This window comes from Cupressus sempervirens, chromosome 8 (genome assembly GCF_028749045.1).
Source record: "Cupressus sempervirens isolate cs-2001-9-10 chromosome 8, ASM2874904v1, whole genome shotgun sequence".
NCBI lineage: Eukaryota > Viridiplantae > Streptophyta > Pinopsida > Cupressales > Cupressaceae > Cupressus > Cupressus sempervirens.
The window spans coordinates 755,349,897-755,371,850 of record NC_143125.1 but is presented as its reverse complement, the minus strand read 5'-3'; the positions used below and the strand labels follow the sequence as shown (position 1 = coordinate 755,371,850).

The following is a 21,954-nucleotide window of genomic DNA, read 5'->3' as shown; positions in this document are numbered from 1 at the left end:
ATGTTGTTTGTAGTCGTTGGACTATGTTTTGTCTTCAAGCACTCATTGTTTTTGTAAGACATTATCCATAACGGGGGGGTCCAACTGTCTCCTTTTCTTCCCATGGTAGAATACTTGATTGTACATGCATGACATATGTAGTCTTTGGGGGATCTTGAGTCCTCCACCATGTATCTTGTTTGTTTTCATCTCTTTTTTGTAGGGTAGTTTTGTCACATGAGGTCTTCTCCCTTTCTCCACTTTATTGTACATGGGTACCTAAAATGGCTTAGTAGCCGGGACCCATCTTGCATTGTGAGTTTAAGTCCATTCCCCTAAGTTACTCATAAGGGGGGTGTTGGTGTAATTAAATATTTCTAATTACACTTTACTTAAGTTTACCTAGGATAATGCATTCCATAGTAGTTTGTGTGCGAGACCCATAGGCGTTTTCGTGCAGGAGCATCAAGCATGGTTTCGAGTGGACCCTATGTCCGCGAGCTTGGGGTTATGTTTGGGGCCTCTCTATGGACCTTTTCCTATTTTATTTCCTATGTTCGAGTTAGAGCCTTTTTGGTGGCTGCTGATAATGTGTTCTTCAGGAGATTGTTTCAATGAGATTCGATACTTGGGAGTTAGCTTATGTGGTCTTGGATTTGGATTGTGGGATGGTGTGTAGACCTATGTCTAAGGCCTCATGGTTTTATTTTATCTTATGAGTTAGTTATGTTTGTAAACTTGGGACTTGTCCTAAGTGTTTATTTAATGTAATCTGCCAAGCCGACTTGTGGCTTGATTTGGTATAAGTAGAGGGTCTTGGGATGTCTAGAATTAGAAGTTGTTAGCATGGAGTAGCTAGGAGCATTTTGAGGGATGATAGTTAGGAGATGGAAGCTCGCATATGAGAATTGGTATTCTTCGTTGAGGATTGCATTTTATTCTTCTTTGTAATGGTTGTAATCAGGAAGGCCTTACAGCTCGACATGTTGGATGTAAATCTTATGATTCTTGTAAATGAAAGAGCATTGTTTTGAATTTGAATCTTTGTGTTATTGTTCATTTTCCGCTGTGTGGTTATTTGCTGGGGGCTTGGTCACCTCCATTGGGGGTACATTTGGCTGTGTCAAATGGTATTAGAGCAGATTTTGATCTTGTGACAATTGTGCAGTGGATTGATCATTTGTTGAGCCCTAGATATCTTTCTTGTGAGGTGGCAAATTGTGTTTCTGGCTCACAATTGCAGAGGACTTACAAATGGATTGTTTTGGTTGTGAAACTTTTATGTGAAGACATTATGTTTTCCTTGGGTGAACAGATCACCGAATTGGGGCAGGTTGCAAAGATGGACAATAGATTGTTGAGTGTGAGGCAACTGGAGTTTTGTAATCAAATCCCCGATGTGAGGCAGCTGCACTTTGAAAGGAACCTGATGGCTAAGTTGGATCAGTTGTGGGATAAATTTACTAAGAGGATTGAAGAGATGAGGAAATCTTGTTTGAGTTGGCACCTTCCGATTAGAAAGAGAGTTGTCTGGCCGGTTAGAAGGATTGTTCAGAGAAGAAGACAAATTGTTGAAGAAGTGCATGATGGCTTCGCTGAGGTTACTAAGGTATGTCTTGGTTTTCATCAGTAGATGGATGGATCTGACATGGAAATTGCAGAGCATCTTATTGTGGACAATGAGGTCGCTGATTATGAGACTTTCGTTCGTGTTGATGAGGATTTACAATTTGCTGATATGGTTGAGGATTTACATATTGCTGCTGATTTGGTTGTGGATTTAAATGTTAAGAGGATTTGCATGTTTTTGCTCATTTGGATCTTGATTTATATGTTGCTGCTGATTTGGTTTCCATGTGTGAAGATATTATTATTGATGGTTGTGATTAGTTGCAAAGATTGTTTGTGAAGCCTTATGATGTTCAGTTGGTTCCTATGAGTAGGCATGTTGATTGGGTTGCTGAGATTCATATGATTTTGATGTTTGAATGGATGAAGTAGATATGGTTGATTAGTAGATGTGTTCTCTTGCCTTTGATGAATTGGAAACCTTTGGTGAAGATGAAGTTGAGTGTAGATATTTCTTTTGCAGGAGCATCGAGCATGGTTTTGAGTGGACCCTATGTTCGTGAGCTTGGGGTTATATTTGGGGCCTCTTTGTGGACCTTTTCGTATGTTCGCATGAAATTTGGATGGATCATGTTTGAGTTAGAGCCCTTTTGGTGGCTGTTGGTAACATGTTCTTAATTTCCTGGGCAGACCTTGGAGATTGTTTCAACGAGATTCGACATTTGGGAGTTAGCTAATGTGGTCTTGGATTTGGATCGTGGGATGATGTGTGGACCTATGTCTAAGGCTGCATGGTTTTATTTTATCTTATGAGTTGGTTATGTTTGTAAATTTGGGACCTGTCCTAAGTGTTTATTTAATGCAATTGGCTAGGCTGACTTGTGGCATGATTTGGTATAAGTAGAGGGTCTTGTGATGTGTAGAGTCAGAAGTTGTTAGCATGGAGTAGCTAGGGGCATCCTGAGGAATGATAGCTAGAAGATGGAAATTCGCATATGAAGATTGAGTTGTATTCTTCTTTGAGGATCGCGTTGTATTCTTCTTTGTAATGGCTGTAACCAAAAATATCTTACAGCCCGACATGTTGGATGTAAATCTTATGATTCTTATTTATGAAAGAGCATTACTTTGGATCTGAATCTCTATGTTATTGTTCATTATCCATTGTGTGGTAATTTGCTAGGGACTTGGTCACCTCCATTGGGGGTACACTTGGCCTTTCACTGTTTGCACATGGTGTAGGGGAAATTCCACTTTAGGTGGTGATAGTTGTAATCACATTTCACTTTATTTGTGATGCCCACCTGTAGTGCTCTAATCATGTTATCATCCTCCACATGTTGCACACACTTCATTGCATAATGGATGATGATCCACCTTGTGTGGGTGATAACCTACCTACTTCTTATCATAGTCTCTTGTTGCATTGCCTATATAAGTAGACACATCTACATTTCAAATCATTCCAATTGAATCAATTCAATCTATCAGTTATGGTATTGTAATCCGATAATGCCCATCATCAATAATATCATTCTTGCATTTTAATGCGATTTTCTTGCTATTCCATTGTATATATTGTTAAAATGTCCATTTTGAGTGCCTTGAGGAGAACTTGTTTTGATTCAGGGAAAGGTCTACTGCCAGGTGCTTGATTTATAATTAGTTCCACACTATGATTATTGCATTTATGTATTCTGGCAGATAGTCTTATTATCCTTTAATTGCTATATTCCAGCAGATTTTATTAAAAGAATATAAAATCCAGCTTTATTATTAGCATATTTCCCAAACTTGGACTTGGCGAGGTTGACTTGGCTTAGACTTGCTATGACTCGGCATAATGAAAAACCCTTGAAATTTAGAGATTTTTAACAATTCAAAACTTAATTAAAACTTAAAGACTCAATTCAGTGTATCAGTTATGATATTGTAATCCAATAATGCCCATTATCAATAATATCATTCTTGCATTTAAATGGAATTTTCTCGCCATCCCATTGTATATATTGTTAAAATGTCCATTTTTGAGTTCCTTGGGGAGAACTTGTTTTGATTTCTTAAGGGATTGTGGAGCTCTATAAGAACAAGCTCATGTAATGCAACTTTTTGTCAGTCTCGAGTATGAGTTTGTTATTCATAATGCTTTATCTTAGGTCTTTTTGGCTAGCTGGTTTCAAGTTAGATTTATTAATGAAAGGTAAATACACTTTAGTTACTTGGGCAATATAGTGGTTACTATTGCCATGGCTTGTGGTACTTGATTAGTAAGTAATATTAGTCTCATATCAAATGAAAAATAATCTTCTATTGTTTACACTAACTCTACGCACCTTTGGTTTGGAGCATTCCAACAAATACACAGAGGGCGACCAGCAATGAGGAATTTATTCTACGCTCATTATACATATTTGTCGACCTATAGTGGGTGTCTACAATAGGCAGAGATCACCTATCAACTCGGGCAGAAATTGGATGGAGAAATTAGAGGATGGAAACCTTTTGGTTTCTTGTTTGCATCCCCTACAGCTTGCATCAAACCAGAAGTATTGTCTATTTGCTTGCCAAATTGATTTGTGGGGTGCCTGAAACAACAACATATGGCTACAATAGGCAGAGATCACTTATCAACCGAGGGGCAGAAATTGGATGGAGAAGTTAGAGGATGGAAACCTTTTGGTTTCTTGTTCACATTCCCTAGAGATTGCATCAAACCAGAAGTATTGTCTATTTGCTTGCCAAATAATCTTCCATTGTTTTACACTAACTCTAAGCACCTTGGGTTTAGAGCATTCCAACAAATACACAGAGGCCAGCCAACAGTGAGGAATTTATTCTATGCTCCTTTTACATATTTTTAGACCTATAGTGAGTGGCTACAATAGGCATAGATCACTTATCAACCGAGGGGCAGAAATTGGAGAAATTAGAGGATGGAAACTTTTTGGTTTCTTGTTCAAATCCCCTTGAGATTGCATCAAACCAAAAGTATTGTCTATTTTCTTGCCAAATTGATTTGTGGGGTGGCTGAAACAGCATTGTCTACAGCCAGGTGCTTGATTTATAATTAATTCCACACTAAGATTATTGCGTTTATGTATTTTGGCAGATTAGTCTTATTATCCTTTAATAGATATGTTCCAGCAGATTTTATTAATATAATATAAAATCCAGCTTTATTATTAGCATAGTTCCCAATCTCGGACGCAACAAGATTGACTCAACTCAGACTCGGTTATGACTTGGCAAAATGAAAAAACCCTTGAAATTTAGAGATTTTTAATGATTCAAAACTTGTTTCATGCACCCATTATTAAATAAAACTTAAAGACTCAATTCAATCTATCAGTTATCGTATTGTAATCCAACAATGCCCATTGTCAATAATATCATTCTTGCATCTTAATGCGATTTTCTTGCCATTCCATTGTATATATTGTTAAAATGTCCATTTTGAGTGCCTTGAGGAGAACTTGTTTTGATTTCTTAAGGGATTTTGGAGCTCTATAACAACAAGATCACACAATGCAACTTTTTGTTAGTCTTAAGTGTGAGTTTGTTATTCATAATGCTTTATATTAGGTCTTTTTGCCTAGTTGTTTTCAAGTAATGTTTGATTTACTAATGAAAGGTAAATGCATTTTAGTTACTTGGACAATTTAATGATTAGTAGTGCCATGGTTTGTGGTACTTGATTAGTAAGTAATATTAGTCTCATATCAAATGAAAAATAATTTTCTATTGTTTTACACTAACTCTATAAACCTTGGGTTTGGAGCATTCCAACAAATACACAGAGGGCAACCAAGAGTGAGGAATTTATTCTATGCTCATTTTACATATTTTTAGACCTATAGTGGGTGGCTACAATAGGCAGAGATCACTTACCAACTGAGGGGCAGAAATTGGATGGAGAAATTAGAGGATGGAAACCTTTTGGTTTCTTGTTCGCATACCCTAGAGATTGCATCAAACCAGAAGTATTGTCTATTTTCTTGCCAAATTGATTTATGGGGTGGCTGAAACAGCATCTTATGGTAGTGCCAGTTCTGCCAGTTCTGATTTGGGGAAAGGTCTACTGCTAGGTGTTTGATTTATAATTAGTCCTACATTATGATTATTGTGTTTATGTATTTTGGAAGATAGCCTTATTATTCTTTATTGATATATTCCAGCAGCTTTTATTAATAGAATATAAATCCAGCTTTATTATTAGCATAGCTCCCAAACTCAGATTTGACAAGGTAAACTCGACTCGAACGTGGCTATGACTTGACAAAATGAAAAAACCTTGAAATTTAGAGATTTTTAAATATTCAAAACTTGTCTCATGCACCCTATATTAAATTAAAGTTAAAGACACTATAACATCATCAAATAGGAGCTAATTTGTCATCACATGTACAAAAACGAAACATAAATGATAAATTCATCATGTACGTAAAATGTATATTGTAGCTAAGTCTGTTAGAAATATGAAATTGAAACCAAAGGGATTTTGGATGAAATGAGTTAAAAACTCAAAACCTTTAGACAATCCACATTCTTGCTTCAGTTTGGCCTTAGAAAGCTAGGATAGATTATGGTGGGTTAGAGTGCTGAAGGCGTGTCGAATCTTGGAATTTGGTCTAGTCTAGAAATTTTAGGAAAACCCCAAAATGTAGATTTTGTATCTTAAATCCTATGAAGCTCGTATCTCAAACATCTTGACAACATTTATACAAATATAACTTAAAGTATAACTAAGTGTTATATTTGGATAAATCCTCCTGCCCCCTCAGTCAAGTGTTGAATTGCAGAGTAAACTTGCAAGGGTATGCTTGGACCCAATTGAGTAATGCATGTTTGGACTTGACAAGATGGGCGAGTTATGCCAACTCAGTGAGTCGAGTTGCCAAGTTGACATAACATGACTCGGATGACCTAACTCACCAACTTGCCGGACTCATCCTACTCGCGATGAGTTTCGGGACCCTGAATATAAGTGTTTACATTGATAATGCAGTGCATTGTTATTTTCTTGGCATCACTCTGATTTTAATATAGAATTAAAAAGTGGAGGGCATCACATGATTGTAGGTCAATTCATGCAAAGCTATCTTCTATAAAAGTGGCTACATCTACAATTAAAGCAATTCTTCATCATAGATCTTATTTTGTTCATTTAGTGTAGAATCATTTTAACATGCATAAAAGTCCAATTGAAGCACTTGACAATAACATCTTTTCATTGGGAAGCTGTTGCATTAATTATTAATATCATTCGGCATTATCTTCTTACATTGTTCTGAGTCATGTTGAGATCATCAATTGAGCATCATCATGCATTTGAAAATAACAAATGTACAATACAAATAATGCTCACATAGAAGAGCAAAATAGAGAAAAGGATGTAATAATTCTTCTCTTAATTCAACACTTTCTCATTGCTTTGGTAGTCTCTATTTTTATCATTTGGTCTATCCAAGATCTTGGAACCTCAAATGTAAAATCTCTTCAAACATCTACCTCAGTTGCTTCTTCTTGTTTCAAATATTTCCCATGCAACAATGAACCACTGCTTGTGATAATGAAGATCAAATCTAGCCTAAGAGATTTCAGTCTCTTTGGAACAGTGCAACAGATTTTTTTTTAATTTTTAAAATTTTTTTTAGGCAAATTGCTACCACAGGGGTAACACCCTTTCCATTGTTATCATTAAACTTGAATACATAGAGAAAAGCTACAGAAAATGGTGGCTGTCTTGTGTCAAGGACCACACAAACTGAGCAAAAGGAGAAACAACAGAAATAGGCATGGCAGACCTAACACATGAATAAGAGATTCAAGATGGAGAAACCAGACTAAATGGAAATAAGTCAGCACCACATGAAGAAACTAGACAAAGTGGAAATGAGACAACAACAAATGGAAACATGACCAAGCAACCAAATAGAGCCACTACACATCAAGCGTTTTGGCCAACCAAGTAATGAGTGGATCCACAAACAGAAGAACACATCAAGATCCCTATAGAGAACCATGAGTACATACCACAAATTCAACTCAAGCCACCCAAAAACCAACACCTAGGCCATGTTGCATTGGAATTGAAGGATTTAGCCATGCAGGAAATAAATTTCAGCTAACTAGATTGTCACACCTCGCAATGCATGATAGGAATTAGACCTAAACATGCACATTTTTAGGGCATCTGTGAGGATCATTATTGATCTCCAAGGGAGGGCACAACTCCCTTACAATTCCCTTAGAATAAGTGGGGTAGGTTTTGATTGATGTAAGGCCCAATGTTTGAGCATCTTCATTATTCTTATGTCTATTTGTTTTACGGTCCAATGTTTTCTTGAATGGTGTTGAATTCGACAAATCCAAAGCCGATTAGGATATACCTCATGGCTCAATAACATCAAGCTCATCCATAAATGCATTATCAAGTGGGTCCTTCACATAGCAATTGCTCCCACCATTAATGGCATCCAAATAAGGGACCAAATCGTATCTAGAGGTAGGATTGTGAAATTTGGCCAGCTGGTTATTCACCAAAATCAAGATTACCCCTAGGGCAAGGCAAGACAATCACCTTGGCCATAAGACATTCAAAAGTGGAGGGCGTAGAGACAACATCACACCTATGGCATTGTGGCTTTTTAGGGGTCCATCTTTCAGCAACAAGAATAGGGAAATCAACTTCAAAATGCTTCCTATTGCGACAATGCAAGCAAAACAAATGTTGATTATTATAGTAGGAATAAAGTAACTATTATGTTTAGCACTTGTTAAGCTAGTCAGGTTGGGTAGTTAGGTGGTGAGGAAATGCATCGGTTGGTTTCCAACGAACCGACCCTTCTATAAATATCTGGAACATTGGTATTGTACGGGGGTGTGGTTTTTTTGGTATCAATAAAGAAAGATCATTTCCTTGCCTATCATTACTATGGTAAGAATAGTATCTGCGAGGTTTTACTTATTGTGTATAGATTGTATTGTCCTATATGGTTAACATAGTTTTGTATTCTGAAATCTGGTTGGTAATTCCACTCTACATTTCTGGCTTTGTTGCCTAAGTTCGGATCTGGAGGTATTGTGCTGACAGGATGGACTAATGGGAAGACCATTTATACCTTGCATCCAAATTACTAATAACAACGGAGAGGAGGAAGAAATAACTAGGGAGGATCAGTTGACATGCGAGCTGGTGACAGCGTGGGAAGTTGCGATCGAGCAATACGTGCAAAAGGAAGCCGTGAGAGGACAGTTCTTTAGAGCACAGTATGTGACGAACTCTCCGTGCCACCGACGGTGCATGATCTCCTAGGACAGATTCCTTGGCTTTTGCCAAGGAATCTCGTACATATTAAGGACGAAAGAGCACAAATTGAGAGGGAAAGAAGAAGGCAACAAGTTCTTCAATAGAGAGGGCACGAAATCACAAAGTAGAGGAACCCAATAAGCCAAGAGAGGGAGATAGGCATTGAATTACTTGATGCCCCTAATTCCAAATAAATACTCGAGGACAGCACCAGAGGACAAAACTGAGGAGGAAGTCGCCCTAAGAACCTTACGTCTCCAACAACAAGAAGAGAGACACCGGAACTGGAGAACACAAGGGGATTCCCATCAAAGTCAAGAAGGGTGGATTGAACATACTATTGAGGAACTAGCCAATTTGGTTATTTCGAACACATCGGAAATGCAGTTCAAGTGCCGGAAACCAGAAGCCCCTGAATAGCAAGAACTCCCTTAAGAGGAGATAAGGATTTAGGAGTCTAGCCCATCAGGAAGTGGTGTTCAATCAGGAGGTAAACTTCCATCAGGAAGAGGAGTTCCATCGGGAAGTGGTGTTCCATTTGGAGGGGGTGTTCCAGTGGGAAGTAGGGTTCCATCCGGCAGGGGTGTTCCATTAGGAAGAGGTATTCCATTTGGAAGTGGGGTTCCACCAGGTGGTGGTGTTCCCTCAGGAGGAGGAGTTCCATTGGGAAGGTGGCAACAAGGAAAGAAAATGGCAGTTGATAAACAAAAATTGCCTAAATTTACGAGGGACGGATCAGAGGACCCTACTCGCCATTGCAAAACCTGTATAACTATATGGCAAGCGAATGGGGAGAATGATAGTAATGAATGGTTGAAGGCATTTCTTGCCACATTAAGAGGGATCGCCATAGATTGGTATGCAAACTTGGATGCTGGCAAGAAGAACACTTGGGATAACTTGCATGGAGCATTTGAGGAGGAATTCAAATTGTTAAGAGATGATGATGAAATTGTCACAGAAATCTATAACACTAGGCAAGACAAGCAGAAATCGGTGAAGGCTTATCCCAGGCCACTGAAGGAGCTCATCAGCAATTGGACAATAAGCTTGCGGATGGGTTAAAGAAAAGATGGTTTATTGAAGGCCTCACCTCATTCTTAAGAAAAAAATGAAGATAGTCCCACCATCCACTTTTGGAGATGCTTGTATGCGTGCCATGGACATTGAAAGTGAAAATAAAACCTCCAAGAGGAGACAACACGGAAGCTCTAGTGAGAGTTCGGAGGAGAGTGAGGAAGAATAAAAAACGATCCAAGCCTTGAGGAAGGACCTCAAACGGCTAATGAAGGAAGTAGCCGGAACTAAGGATGAGAAGGAAGGTAAAGACCTATGGTGTATAGACTGCGAAAAAGAGGGTCATACCAAAGGAGCATGCTCGAGAAAGATGTTTTGTGAGATTTGCCAGATAGGGAGTCATGCAATCGAAGACTGCCCTTATAACCTAAAAACAAGGAACGCCTAGATACTATTTACTGGAGAACAGTCTACACCACTAGCAACTCCCCCAAATAACAATAATACAAAAGCTTCACCAGGGGGGTACAGGAATAATTGAAGAGGCAGTGCCAATAGTAGTAATGCAATAGCAACTCGAACACACCCTGATGGGCAATCCAATATGATTCTCGAGGTCGGCCCATGATCCAATGCCGAAATGCAATGAATGGGGCCATTTTGCTCGAGAATGTCAAAACGGAGGGGGACAGAATGGAGGAATGCTCTGTAAATGGTGTGTGCCGGGCAACCATGAGGATGCCAATTGCCCAAGGCAAAAAGGTGTGAACATGTTGAATATTGAAGGATCAGAAGAGGAGGTACTTGCAATAACAAGGATGCAAGCCAAGAAAGCCATATACCTAGAGGCGACAGTGGAAAAAGCAAGATTTGAGGAGGCAAAGTAGAACATCCAAAATGAGTTGAGAGAGGAAACAACAGCTAAGCCAACCAAGACCCCTAGGAGCAAGGGGGTACCTAACATCATAAGGAAAGTATTAGAAACTACCATTCCGGTCTCCATTGGAGAATTACTGGATACACTACCACAGTTACAAGTCGCATTGACACAAGGAATGTGGCCAACTGAGTAGGATCCCCAAGGGGAACCAGAAACAGTAGAACAAGTGGAACTAGAAGAAGTAGAGGGGGTGGAAAAAGAAGAAACTTTAGTGGAAAAGGAAGAAAATACCTTATCTACAACAGGTCTAGGGAGAATGCCAACAGTGTTAGAGATGGAAATTATGGGGTACAAACTCTCAAACACGATAATTGATGGAGGCTTTGGGGTGAATGTTCTATTGGAAGATACTTGGAAGGCGATCGGGAAACCTACCTTGTGGCTGCCCAAATTTCAGCTCGTAGGAACAAATCGACATGTCATCAAACCGATTGGCACCTTGATCAGGCAAAAGGTAATAATAGGGGCCCAACAATTTGTTTTAGATTTTGTGGTTATTACCTTGGTGAAGAAAGGATATGATGCTTTATTAGGGAGGGGATGGCTAGTAGTAGCAAAGGCCAATCACAATTGGAAACGAAACACCCTCTCTATTGAATCGGAGGGTTGGAAGTACACTATAGATCTCAAAAACTAGTCGGTAAGTCAGGACGTGGCATCCGACTCTGAAGAAGAAGAATATGAAGGGATGGAACTTGATGAGGAGGGAGTACATAGGTTAGGAGAATATTTGGAGGATGACACAGACTCCCTTAATGGTTCCACTGGCAAATGGGAGACTATAAAGTTTTCCATTGAGAATGTAATATGTTGCAAATACAAGGATCTCAGTCAGAAGGAAGGTACTCGGAGGAGTGTACTGAGTATGACCAAGGAGAAAAAACGAAACCAAGTCGTTATAAAGAGACCAAGTCAAAAAGCATTACCACGATTAATAGAAAAGGAATTGATAGACAGGAAGATGCAGCTGAGGTAGCCGTACGGATACAGGAAGGAGTGGTCGAGGAGGTAGCCGTACAGAGAGCTATACAAACAGCCATACAAGAGGGACGGGTGGCCGTGCAAAGGCACTTCCAGAACATACCTGTACGACAGCGCAGTGAAATAGGCATATGACAGAACAATGTACACAAGGTGGACACGTCCGTACGACAACAAGGAAGTACGACAACGAGGAAGTACGATCGTACTACAATAGCAAAGAATTCCATCCGTACGGCAACAAGAAACTGCATCCATACGCTAAGACACGCCTGTACAACAGAGACACTAGTCTGTACGGCAACAAGCTTCAGAAAGAAATCCCGTACATCAGTCATCTGTACGACATTGGAAAATTTCATTTGAACATGGCAATATATAGAAATGACGAGCAACATCCGTACGACTTCCAACCACATTCGTATGATATCCATTCAAGTCAGTACGACAACTATTCACATCCGTACAACAAGGGTGTATAAGAGGTAATTCCGTATGACAGGTGGAGACACGTGTACAATGAAAATCTGGAGGACGGTAGATAGAGGTACGACAAACACAGGCATTCCTAATACTTGAGAAATTCATATGGAATCCGGGACAACTTGTGGAAGTTGGTTACAAGCAATCCCTGCGGAGGGACGGTTGGTACAAGTGGCACATACAAGCAGTTAAAGAAGAAGAGACAAGGGAGATGGCAAAGGGCAAGGGTGAGATGGTAGAGGGCAGCGACAGCATTGGCAGGTTATGGCTGCCACCTCTCATTAATGGGAAGCACAAAAAGTGGCCATGGAGGAAGCTTGGAAGATAGAGAAAGCAGATCCGAGCATAGGGATGTCCTCCCATACCTCTTCTTGCAATCAAAGTTTTTTTTTTTTGTTTTCATGTTCAGTAATTCTTTTTTTGGGGGGGATAGATGTAGTCGGAATAAAGTAACTATTATGTTTAGCACTTGTTAAGCTAGTTGAGTTGGGTAGTTAGGTGGTGAGGAAATGCGTTGGTTGGTTTTCAACTAACCTACCCTTCTATAAATATCTAGAACATTGGTATTGTACGGGGGTGTGGTTTTTTTGGTATCAATAAAGAAAGGTCATTTCCTTGCCTATCATTACTATGGTAAGAATAGTATCTGCGAGGTTTTACTTCTTGTGTATAGATTGTACTGTCCTATATGGTTAACATAGTTTTGTATTCTGAAATCTGGTTGGTAATTCCACTCTACAATTATCTTTCACGACAATTTTTTGGCACCATTCACAAGCGGATGTAACTAGGGACAATCTGTTGGGGATTTTGTTAATTGCAAGAATTTTAATTTTTGTAGATCTGACCAAGATACCATCCCCCAAATTGATATCCATCGTTCTACCAAGAAATCTCCAATTCTTTTGAAAACTCCGTTTGACCAGAATTTGAAAGGGAGGTTATAGAGGCAGATCCAGATAGGTTCGTTGTAAGGTTCAAACTGGCGTGGTTTAAAGTAGGGACTCACTTTTGATTAAAAATGGCTTGATTATTGAATTCCCAATGTTGTAGAAGGATGTCATTTGTCTTTTCCACCGAATTGAAATCAACTATAAAGAATTGCTTGGCAAGGAGATAAAATCCAGTCATAACGCTGGCCCAGTTATGCTTTACCTATAACCGAATTTGTTGACAAGATCTGTGTCTGCCCAGGATCTATGCGATGACAGCAGTATCAGCAAGGGTCTTACAATTATCACCTACCAGATCTGAGACATTGGTTACGATGTCCTTTGCCAAAACTGCCTCATTACTAGTGAACTTTGGCAGTGCCATAGCTTCCATAAAGAAAAGTTAGTGGAACGGATAAATATATACATAGAAGTGATGTAGATTTCTTTTGAAGTTCAAATATTTACTGTTTACTTAATGGGCGTAAGATTGATGGCTATTGTCTAGGATTATGTGAGCTGTGCTTTTCTGGATTTGTTCACAGAAATAACTGCTTGGGTTACCAACCCAGCATTGAAAATCAGAAACATTTATTGATGTCAATGCAGTTAATCATTCATGAAATTGATTTCGGTATGTTCCTTACTGTCACATTTATTTCAAATTCTCTGATTTTACTGCCATAATCTTTTCTCCACAAGTCTTCCAATTTTCTTTATATTAGCATGCCATTAAGGTACTTTTACCTAGAAATTATCCAATTTTATGCTACACCAGACCTGATTTTCTTTGCATTGAAAGATGTCCACTATATAATGTATACATAAGAAATATTGTTACTTATATCCTGAATATTGTGTTATAGGAGACTAATTAAATACTTATTTATTGTGTTTAGTATGTTAGATCTAAAATTCACTTTATAGTTTTTGATAGTGAGTCATGTTTGCCTAGTTTAATCTTTGTATAAATTATGAACTATAGTTATCCGTGAAAAGATACATTACTATTATGATGATTTTCTTAGTAATTATAGATGCTTGATTGTGGTGCTTCATTGCTTCATATTGAGCAAGACATTATTTTCATGCTCCAAATCTACAACTAGAGCAAGTTTGTATACAGTACAGTTGATCTGGTCTATGGAATCTTAGCAGGGTCGCCAGACTTTGAGTCATGATGAATCCTGGAGGTATATGAAAGAAAGGGAAAAGACATTTGTGCTACATTACAAAGCATATTCTCATCTCCGAGCAAAGAATTGGGTTGTACGATCAGGTTTACAATATGGTGCTGATTTTGTTGCATATCGTCACCATCCCGCTCTTGTGCACTCTGAGTAAAGTTCCTTGTTCTTATTCATATAGTGCTTTGTTGTATTCTTCTATAGCTATTTCATTACTATTGCTTGTAGTCTATGCAAATGTTTGAAACTTAATGCAACTGTTCAATTTGCAAATATGCAAGGCTTTCTGTAATTGAAACTTTCAATAAACTTTTCAGAGATTTTTATTCCAACTATTAATTTATTGCTTTTTTGATTAATGAATTTAGAGTTTAGGGCTGTCTCGCATTCTAATAAAACTTATAAAAAACTAGAAAGTTTATTGAGGGAAAGAATCCTTTTGTAGAGAAGAGGTTGCAGACAAATTAGCCATTCATGCAAATTCCAGTCAAAATGAAGAAACTACACTGCCTGAAGCAACCAGCCATAGGCCTAAAATCCAACCAAAGCTGAAGAAAATAACAAAGCTCATGTCAAGTCAAATAATCTCAACAACATTTTGAAGATTGTTTACTCCTACTTGTTGGAAATATTTTTGTAATTGACATCAATGAAGAGGAGCATAATGACTCTCAAAGAAGGAAGTCACATGCCTTAATATGTTGTGACGGGGGTTTAGAAGTGTGAAGGTCAAAGCCCACTAATTGCAATTCTTAGTGCAATCATTAAGATAAAAAAGGTGCTCAACCCTCACTTAAGGCAGCGCAGGAATTGTGAAATGAGCAAAATTGTCGTGGGAAAATTTGTTTTACTATTAATTGAGGCCTCCGAAAAAATTGACCCCCTTCATGAAAAGGCATAATATTGTATAAAATGAAGAAAAGATTGGAGTAAGGCAGCAAGATATACAAATGTAATATCATTCCAATACAAGCAGATTTGTGAAGAAGAGTGAATGTGTGAAAAATGTGACATCATTTAAGAGCAAATTTTATGAAGGAGAATCAAATAATCTTCATATATTGAAGAATCAATTTTCAAGAAGGCAAACAATTTGTTCATTTGGAGGTTGGTGCCTCCTAGATAAGATAAGATAAATTTATTAATGTCCAACAAGAGACCACAAGGGTCTAAGGGACTCAAAACTTTACAACAAGGCAACAACCAACAGGGGGAACACCAAATGATGTCCATGGAAAGAGCAAGCAGTAAGGAAGGGAAACATAACAAAGAAAAACTAAATACATCTCACAGATGAGAAGTAGCCCAACATTGAAGGATACGACTCAGGGCAGGGGAGTGCCCTGGACCATCTCAGGTAGCCGCTAGGGATATGGTGATGCTGTCAAGTGGATCCTCTGTGATGCCTCACAAATCTGGTGTGTCTTGATGAAGGGCCAAGTGACTGGTTCGTTCCCCGGGCAGGAGACACAGGTGTGAACAAAGAGGTGATGAGCTGGTCTGAAGTCTGTCTCAATGGAAACTGGACCTGCAAAGTGTAATCACGAAGACACATGGCCTCCTAGAGTTAAAGTGCAAGACCTGCTAATCAGTGTACTTGAAGAATGAAGAAATGGACGTGAACTCTCTAAACAAGCAGCAGAACCTCCCCCTGATCTCATTGTAAATGGGGCAACAGAAAACAAAGTAAGTCTTAGTTTCCGCCTCCCCAAGGGGATAAAGGTGACAGACCCTGTGTTCTCTGTCAATCTGGTGGTCAGTTCGTATACATAATTGATAGGAACTAGTTTGAAAGATCCCAAAGAGATGTAGAGGGTATGAGTCCAGCAGCGAGTGAGGTACCAAGGGCACACAATAACCCCGTCCTAGATATCCATGTAGTGCTCAACATAGAAAAGCATCCTTGGGCAGAGCCCTTCCGGAGGGTGACTCCATGTCATGATAATATACTGTATGTTGATGTTGAGCCTGAAGTGCTCATTCAGCTCTTGCTAAGAGAGGAGGTGAGCCTGAGCCTGATGCGCTCATTCAGATTTTAAAGAGTTCTAAGACGAAGATAGAACATGACTTGAAGATCACTTCAGTATCATTCTATAGCAGTTAACTACAAAGGAGAACAGATAAACATTTTGAAGAAGAAAATTGAAAGATCATCCAACAGGAATAAACACTGATATACGTGCACAACAGAGAGTTATAAGCTGGTATTGAACTCCTGAATACTATATTCTGAATTTGATATGCTTGTGTTCAATGAACTTAATTTGAATATTTTGGTCTATATCTGTTCCAAACATGTGTAGTAAGATATCTGCAGTCTGATTTGAATGAATGAATCAAATCTTACAGTTAAGAGATCTGTAATTTTCTTTCTCAGAATAAACAGAGTTGAAAGTAACGACTGTTTCAGTTTGAGTTTATATAAGGCAGATTGTTTTTGTACGAGCAAGTGTTGATGATCAGTTTACAATATTTGTGTTCATAAAGAATTTTCAGATCTGTGTTGATTTGCAATTAAATTATTCAGAAGTTTATTATAATCTGAATTGTTGTTCAGATTAAGTGAGTTGAAGCTCAGAATTTGACAGAGTTGTTGCTCTGAAATGGGGATTTTTGTCCTTAGGGGTTGAAGCCCTTAAAATTGTAAGTGAAGTTCATCCTAGCAGCCCTTGTGTTGGTGGTTTTTACCGAGTTGCATTTCCACCTAATATCTTGTGTGTAGTCTTTCGTGAATGCTTTGGTATTTACTTTAATTGTTATATGATGCTTACAAAGTAAATCAATCAGTGAATCAAAATTGGTTAAAGATTTTCTACACTATTAATTCAGCCCCCCTTCTTAGTAGTGTAATTGTGTTCTTCAATTGGTATCATAGCCAGTGCTTGTCAAAAATCTAACCAATCTAAGCAGATCTTGGTAATAGAACACATGGCCAATTTAGAAGCATCATCAAACAAAACACCTCTTTTTGATGGAACAAATTATGTCTTTTGGAATGTTCGAATGGAAAGTTACATTGCATCTATTGGTTATGATGTCTGGATGTCAGTTGAAAATGGTTATACCTTACCTAAAGCCCCTTTAACTGATGCAGCAGAGAAAAGAGATTATGAAAACAATGCAAAAGTAAGAAATGCCTTATTGTGTGGTTTAGCTAGCCTAACAATGAGTTCGCTAAGGTTATGCACTTTAAAACTGCTAAGGAAATCTGGATAAATTGAAATGTGTTTATAAAGGGGATGATAAGGTTAAACACACAAAGTTACAAATATATATTGCAAGGTTTGATGAATTAAAGATGAAAGAAGAGGATTGTATTGCAGTCTATCTTGTAAGAGTGGATGAAGTAGTGAATGCAATCATAAGTTTAGGTGAAAAAGTAAAAGAACATACTATTGTGCAAAAGGTTATGCATTGCTTACCTCCTAGATATAATGTAAAGATTTCTGCTATTGAAGAAGCTAGGGATTTGACAAAACGTACAATAGCGAGCTACATGGCATACTAGCATCTTATGAATTGAGGTTGGCAGGTGAAACGGAAATACAAAAGGAAGTTGCTTTCAAAACTACTAGCAAGGAAAAGGTAGTAAGCTCAGAAACATAAGACTTAGAAGAACAGTTAGCGAATCTGGTAAAAAGGTTCAAATAATTTAATAAGAAGAAATCACCCATGAAATGTTTTAACTGTGGTAAAAATAGTCACTTTGCTGCTAGGTGTCCTAATGCTAATAGCGATGAAGAAGATGATTTTAAGAAATCATTCAATTATAAGTCAAAGAAATTTGCTAAGAAAAGGAAAAGCTTAGTTACAAAAAATGAAAGTACTGATAGTTGTCATTTTGATAATGGTGAAATTTTGTTTATGGCTGTAGTAACTTGTTCAACAGATTCTAGCAATGGTGAATCAAGCAGCGAAACAGAGGACAAAATTGATCTTGAAGCAGAACTAGAATTTGCATTAAAAGAGATCAACAGATTCAAGAAAATTATTTCAAGACACATTGTGAAGATTTGTCAGTTGAATAATTTTGATGCTTGAAACAGGTTGGCTAATCAGAAAGAAATAAAAGTTTGGAGGAAAAAGGAATACAAATCACTTGTTGTTACGGTTTTGCATGCTACCAAAGAGAACTTATGAATTGTTGATAGTGGATGCTCAAACCATATGATAGGAGACGAGCAATTTGACTACATTAGCAGATTGAAATAGTGGTCCTGTGAAGTTTGGTGACAGATCTACAGTGCCAATACGAGTTCATTGAACATTAATGGTATGTTGGAAGTAAATAATGCGTGGTATGTTGATGGTTTAAAATATAATCTTTTAAGTGTTAGTCAGTTGTGTGACACTGGGTACCATGTAACTTTTAATGCTCGAGGGTGTGAGATAAGGATCATTGGCTCAGGGAAATTAGTAGTTGAAGGAATATGAACAGAGCAAAATGTGTGTGATCTGAAAGGGAAAGTTGCAGATAGTGGGTTTCAGCGAGAAATTGTTTTTACAGGGAATCAGTCAGAAACTATGTTTGGAACTCCGTGAGAGCAAATTGAAGTTGTGGCTTTGCCACACTAAGTTCTCGCCATCAAGCATGAACTATGGGGGAGCTTTTATTTGTATTTTTTTACCCTGTCCCCTTGTCATTGATGTCAAAGTGGGAGAAAGTTTGGTGTAGATGTACGAATGTATGTTTTAGATTCAGTAGATGGTTTGAATGCTTGTGTCAGATTTCAGACTTGGTGTGCAGAGATAAATTTTGAATTTTGAGGTGTTTTTGCAGTGATTCTTGTGTTTTCAGATTCTCAGATCTAGTTCTCATTCAGTTTGATGTTTTCAGCATTAGTTTACAGTGACTAGATGTATGGTACAGTTAGTTTCCATATGCAGGTGTTTTGCCATCAATGAAATGGGGAGATTGTTGAAACAAAATGTCACTGATGTCAAAATAATGTTGCAGGATAGTATATTTATCATACCTAGTTTAAAAGGCGACAGCCATGAAGCATCTGTATACTTGCACAGAGAGGATTTTTTAATCAGCATTCTCATGTTCAAACATGTATCTATTGTAGTCCATGGAACCTGCAAATGTTATTAGATTTTCTCTTAGTGTGAGTCGGATTGGATATTGTTTTGGATCTGATGTAAATTTCCAATAATATGTAAATGCAGAGAAGATAATGAACACAGGTTTGGATTTTTCTTTTTTGGCAGGCATCCAAGTAGGTCCCGATAACAACACACACCCTAGTAGGTAAATGGGCAAGTCGGTCGCAAAGGTATGTCTGCGGCGACTTTTGAATTATATTCTATCAGGCTAGCACCCAGGCATCCAAGTTAACCAGAGTTTCAAAAATAGTATAAATGTTTGTCTTGACATTCAGGTGGCAATCCATAGCCTGAAGGGATATATTTGTTTTATCCGAAACCTGTACAAAAATTATTAAACAATTCTAAAAACCTGTTCAGAATTGTTATTGCCATTTGTGAGATAACTCTTGAAATTGACCAAATTATCATCATCGAACTAAGTATAAATTCTGAAGCTTTCATTCTCTTGGATCATGTTTGATCAAGCAAACAAATCATGTTTATGATTGTTTATTCTAGATCAAAGTTTGCAGACGATTAGTTTAACCTAATCATACCCGATTAGGATCGGGTCCCTTAATAAATGCTCTTTGATATCTAATCATGTGTCTTCATGAAGAGACATATGGTGAATAGACTTGACCATCTATGATTGTGTCCCTTGGAGCAAATATAAGATGAGGATCCAAACAATAGATATGATCATCGAAATCAATAAATGTTTTGCCCCTTGGGGATCAAATACCTATAGTTCTGATTCAGACATGTGAATTTATATTCAGTATTTTTCAATATTGATTTAGCATCATTTCAACATGGTATCAGAGCAGGATTTGAACTTGGTATTACAAATTGCAGGAGGCCATTTGAGTCTGAATCAAGTTGGAGAGAAGAAAATGTAATTATTTGGATAACAAAGGTAATAAATAAAAGAAACTATCGAGCCTTCAATTGGCAGCATGAGACACATTAGTATGGACAGATATAATAGAAAACACAGGGTCAATGAGCAGTGAGTACAGAGATGGAATAGGGAACGATAGTGGCAGTCCAAGCATGATAGCATCACGGAGAGGGAAAGACAGCCTCTAGTGACCATAGTCTGAACAACGACACAGGGATCTGTGGATTGTCCATAAAATTATACATATATTCAGTCTTCATTGGCGGTGACCTAAGTAATGATTTGTATATATGCCAGCGATGTTAATCGAAAAGGAGATAAACCACTAAATTGCATTGAATCAAATGATTTTTAAAATCATCAGACCTTATATATATATATATCCAGAATGATTTAAGTATGGAGCTATAGTTGAAATGATAACTTTATTGGTGATATGTACCAATTAAATTAGTACCATGAACAAACCTAGGCATTCAACTGCAGGCTTTGAAGAGCCACATTTTCAAAGGGCAAGTTTGAAAATAAAATATTTTCTATATTTGAAGTTCTGGAGACACCGTGAAGATTGTCTATACCGAATCAACTCTTCTGTTCATCTTTGGGTGATGAAGCCTTATCGGCTGTTGGCCTGAAATTTCTGTATGGTGCTTATTATATCTTCATATATCTTGCATGAAAATTATCTTTGCTAATTGAGTTGACATTTCTATGGTGGCATTCTTCATATTGGGAGTTTTCCTGATTTATGTGGCAGTTCTACATCTATAGAATGACAATTTTTCTTGGTTCAAGTCTTATAATCAGTAGATATAATATAAACAGAGGCACTTATGTTTTTGGGTATAATAACCTAAGGCATACAATTCGTTATTGTTTGCAGGAAATGTAAAGCCAAGTGATGATTAATGCTCTGGAGACTGTTAACACGATGATTGGTCTATGTAGTTTTTTAGTAACGGAAGTGCTCTAAAGCAATCACTGCAAAAGTTCAGAGCTGAGAATAAGATGTGGAAGAATTGTAACAATTTAAGTCCTTTTAAAAGTAACAAAAGGCAACATGATTTGTGTGGTGTTTACAAGTGACTGGCAGTTAAAGTTTTAATTGTCTATCTCTAATTTTCGTTACAGAAGTAATAGCTAGTTGGAGCCAATAATAGAGGAATTTGGAGTTCAAATCTATGACAATTAAAGGTGGAGATAATATGATAAAGGCGTGGACAATATTGATTTGAATGCAAGGAAGATTTCAATTTTGTTAATCAACAAATGCATAGTTGTGCATTTGTGGCCAGCTTCTAGGCAAACAAATGCTATATTTCAGTACATTTGGCATTTCTTAGAGAGATCTGTTAGAACAAAGCAAGCGTAGTGACACGTTCCAACTAGATCAGGAAATGTCTTTCAAACTCAAGTCAAAATGAAGTGATTGAAGACTGAAGGAGGAGAAATGAAGAACTCGAGCACAAGTACTTGAATCCGGATGAGTCACCTGATAGGTTGGAGCAAATTTTTCTTGAAAGAAATCAACTTATTCAGCAGTGAGAGGAGATGTTGGATAA

The 21,954-nt window shown here is 37.8% G+C and overlaps 1 protein-coding gene across 2 annotated transcripts in view; it reads left to right on the top strand.

Moving 5' to 3' along the window:
- The window catches only part of LOC149544628 (tRNA-splicing endonuclease subunit Sen2-1-like), a 62,201-nt gene that overhangs the window by 11,977 nt on the left and 28,270 nt on the right, over positions 1–21,954 (top strand). Inside the window, exon 3 of one of the 2 annotated variants that reach the window (XM_089795221.1) lies at positions 14,366–14,550. In XM_089795221.1, the coding sequence (XP_089651347.1) occupies positions 14,366–14,550 (185 nt within the window). The remainder of the gene's footprint in view (positions 1–14,365; positions 14,551–21,954) is intronic. The other variant, XM_089795222.1, reaches the window with a different exon arrangement.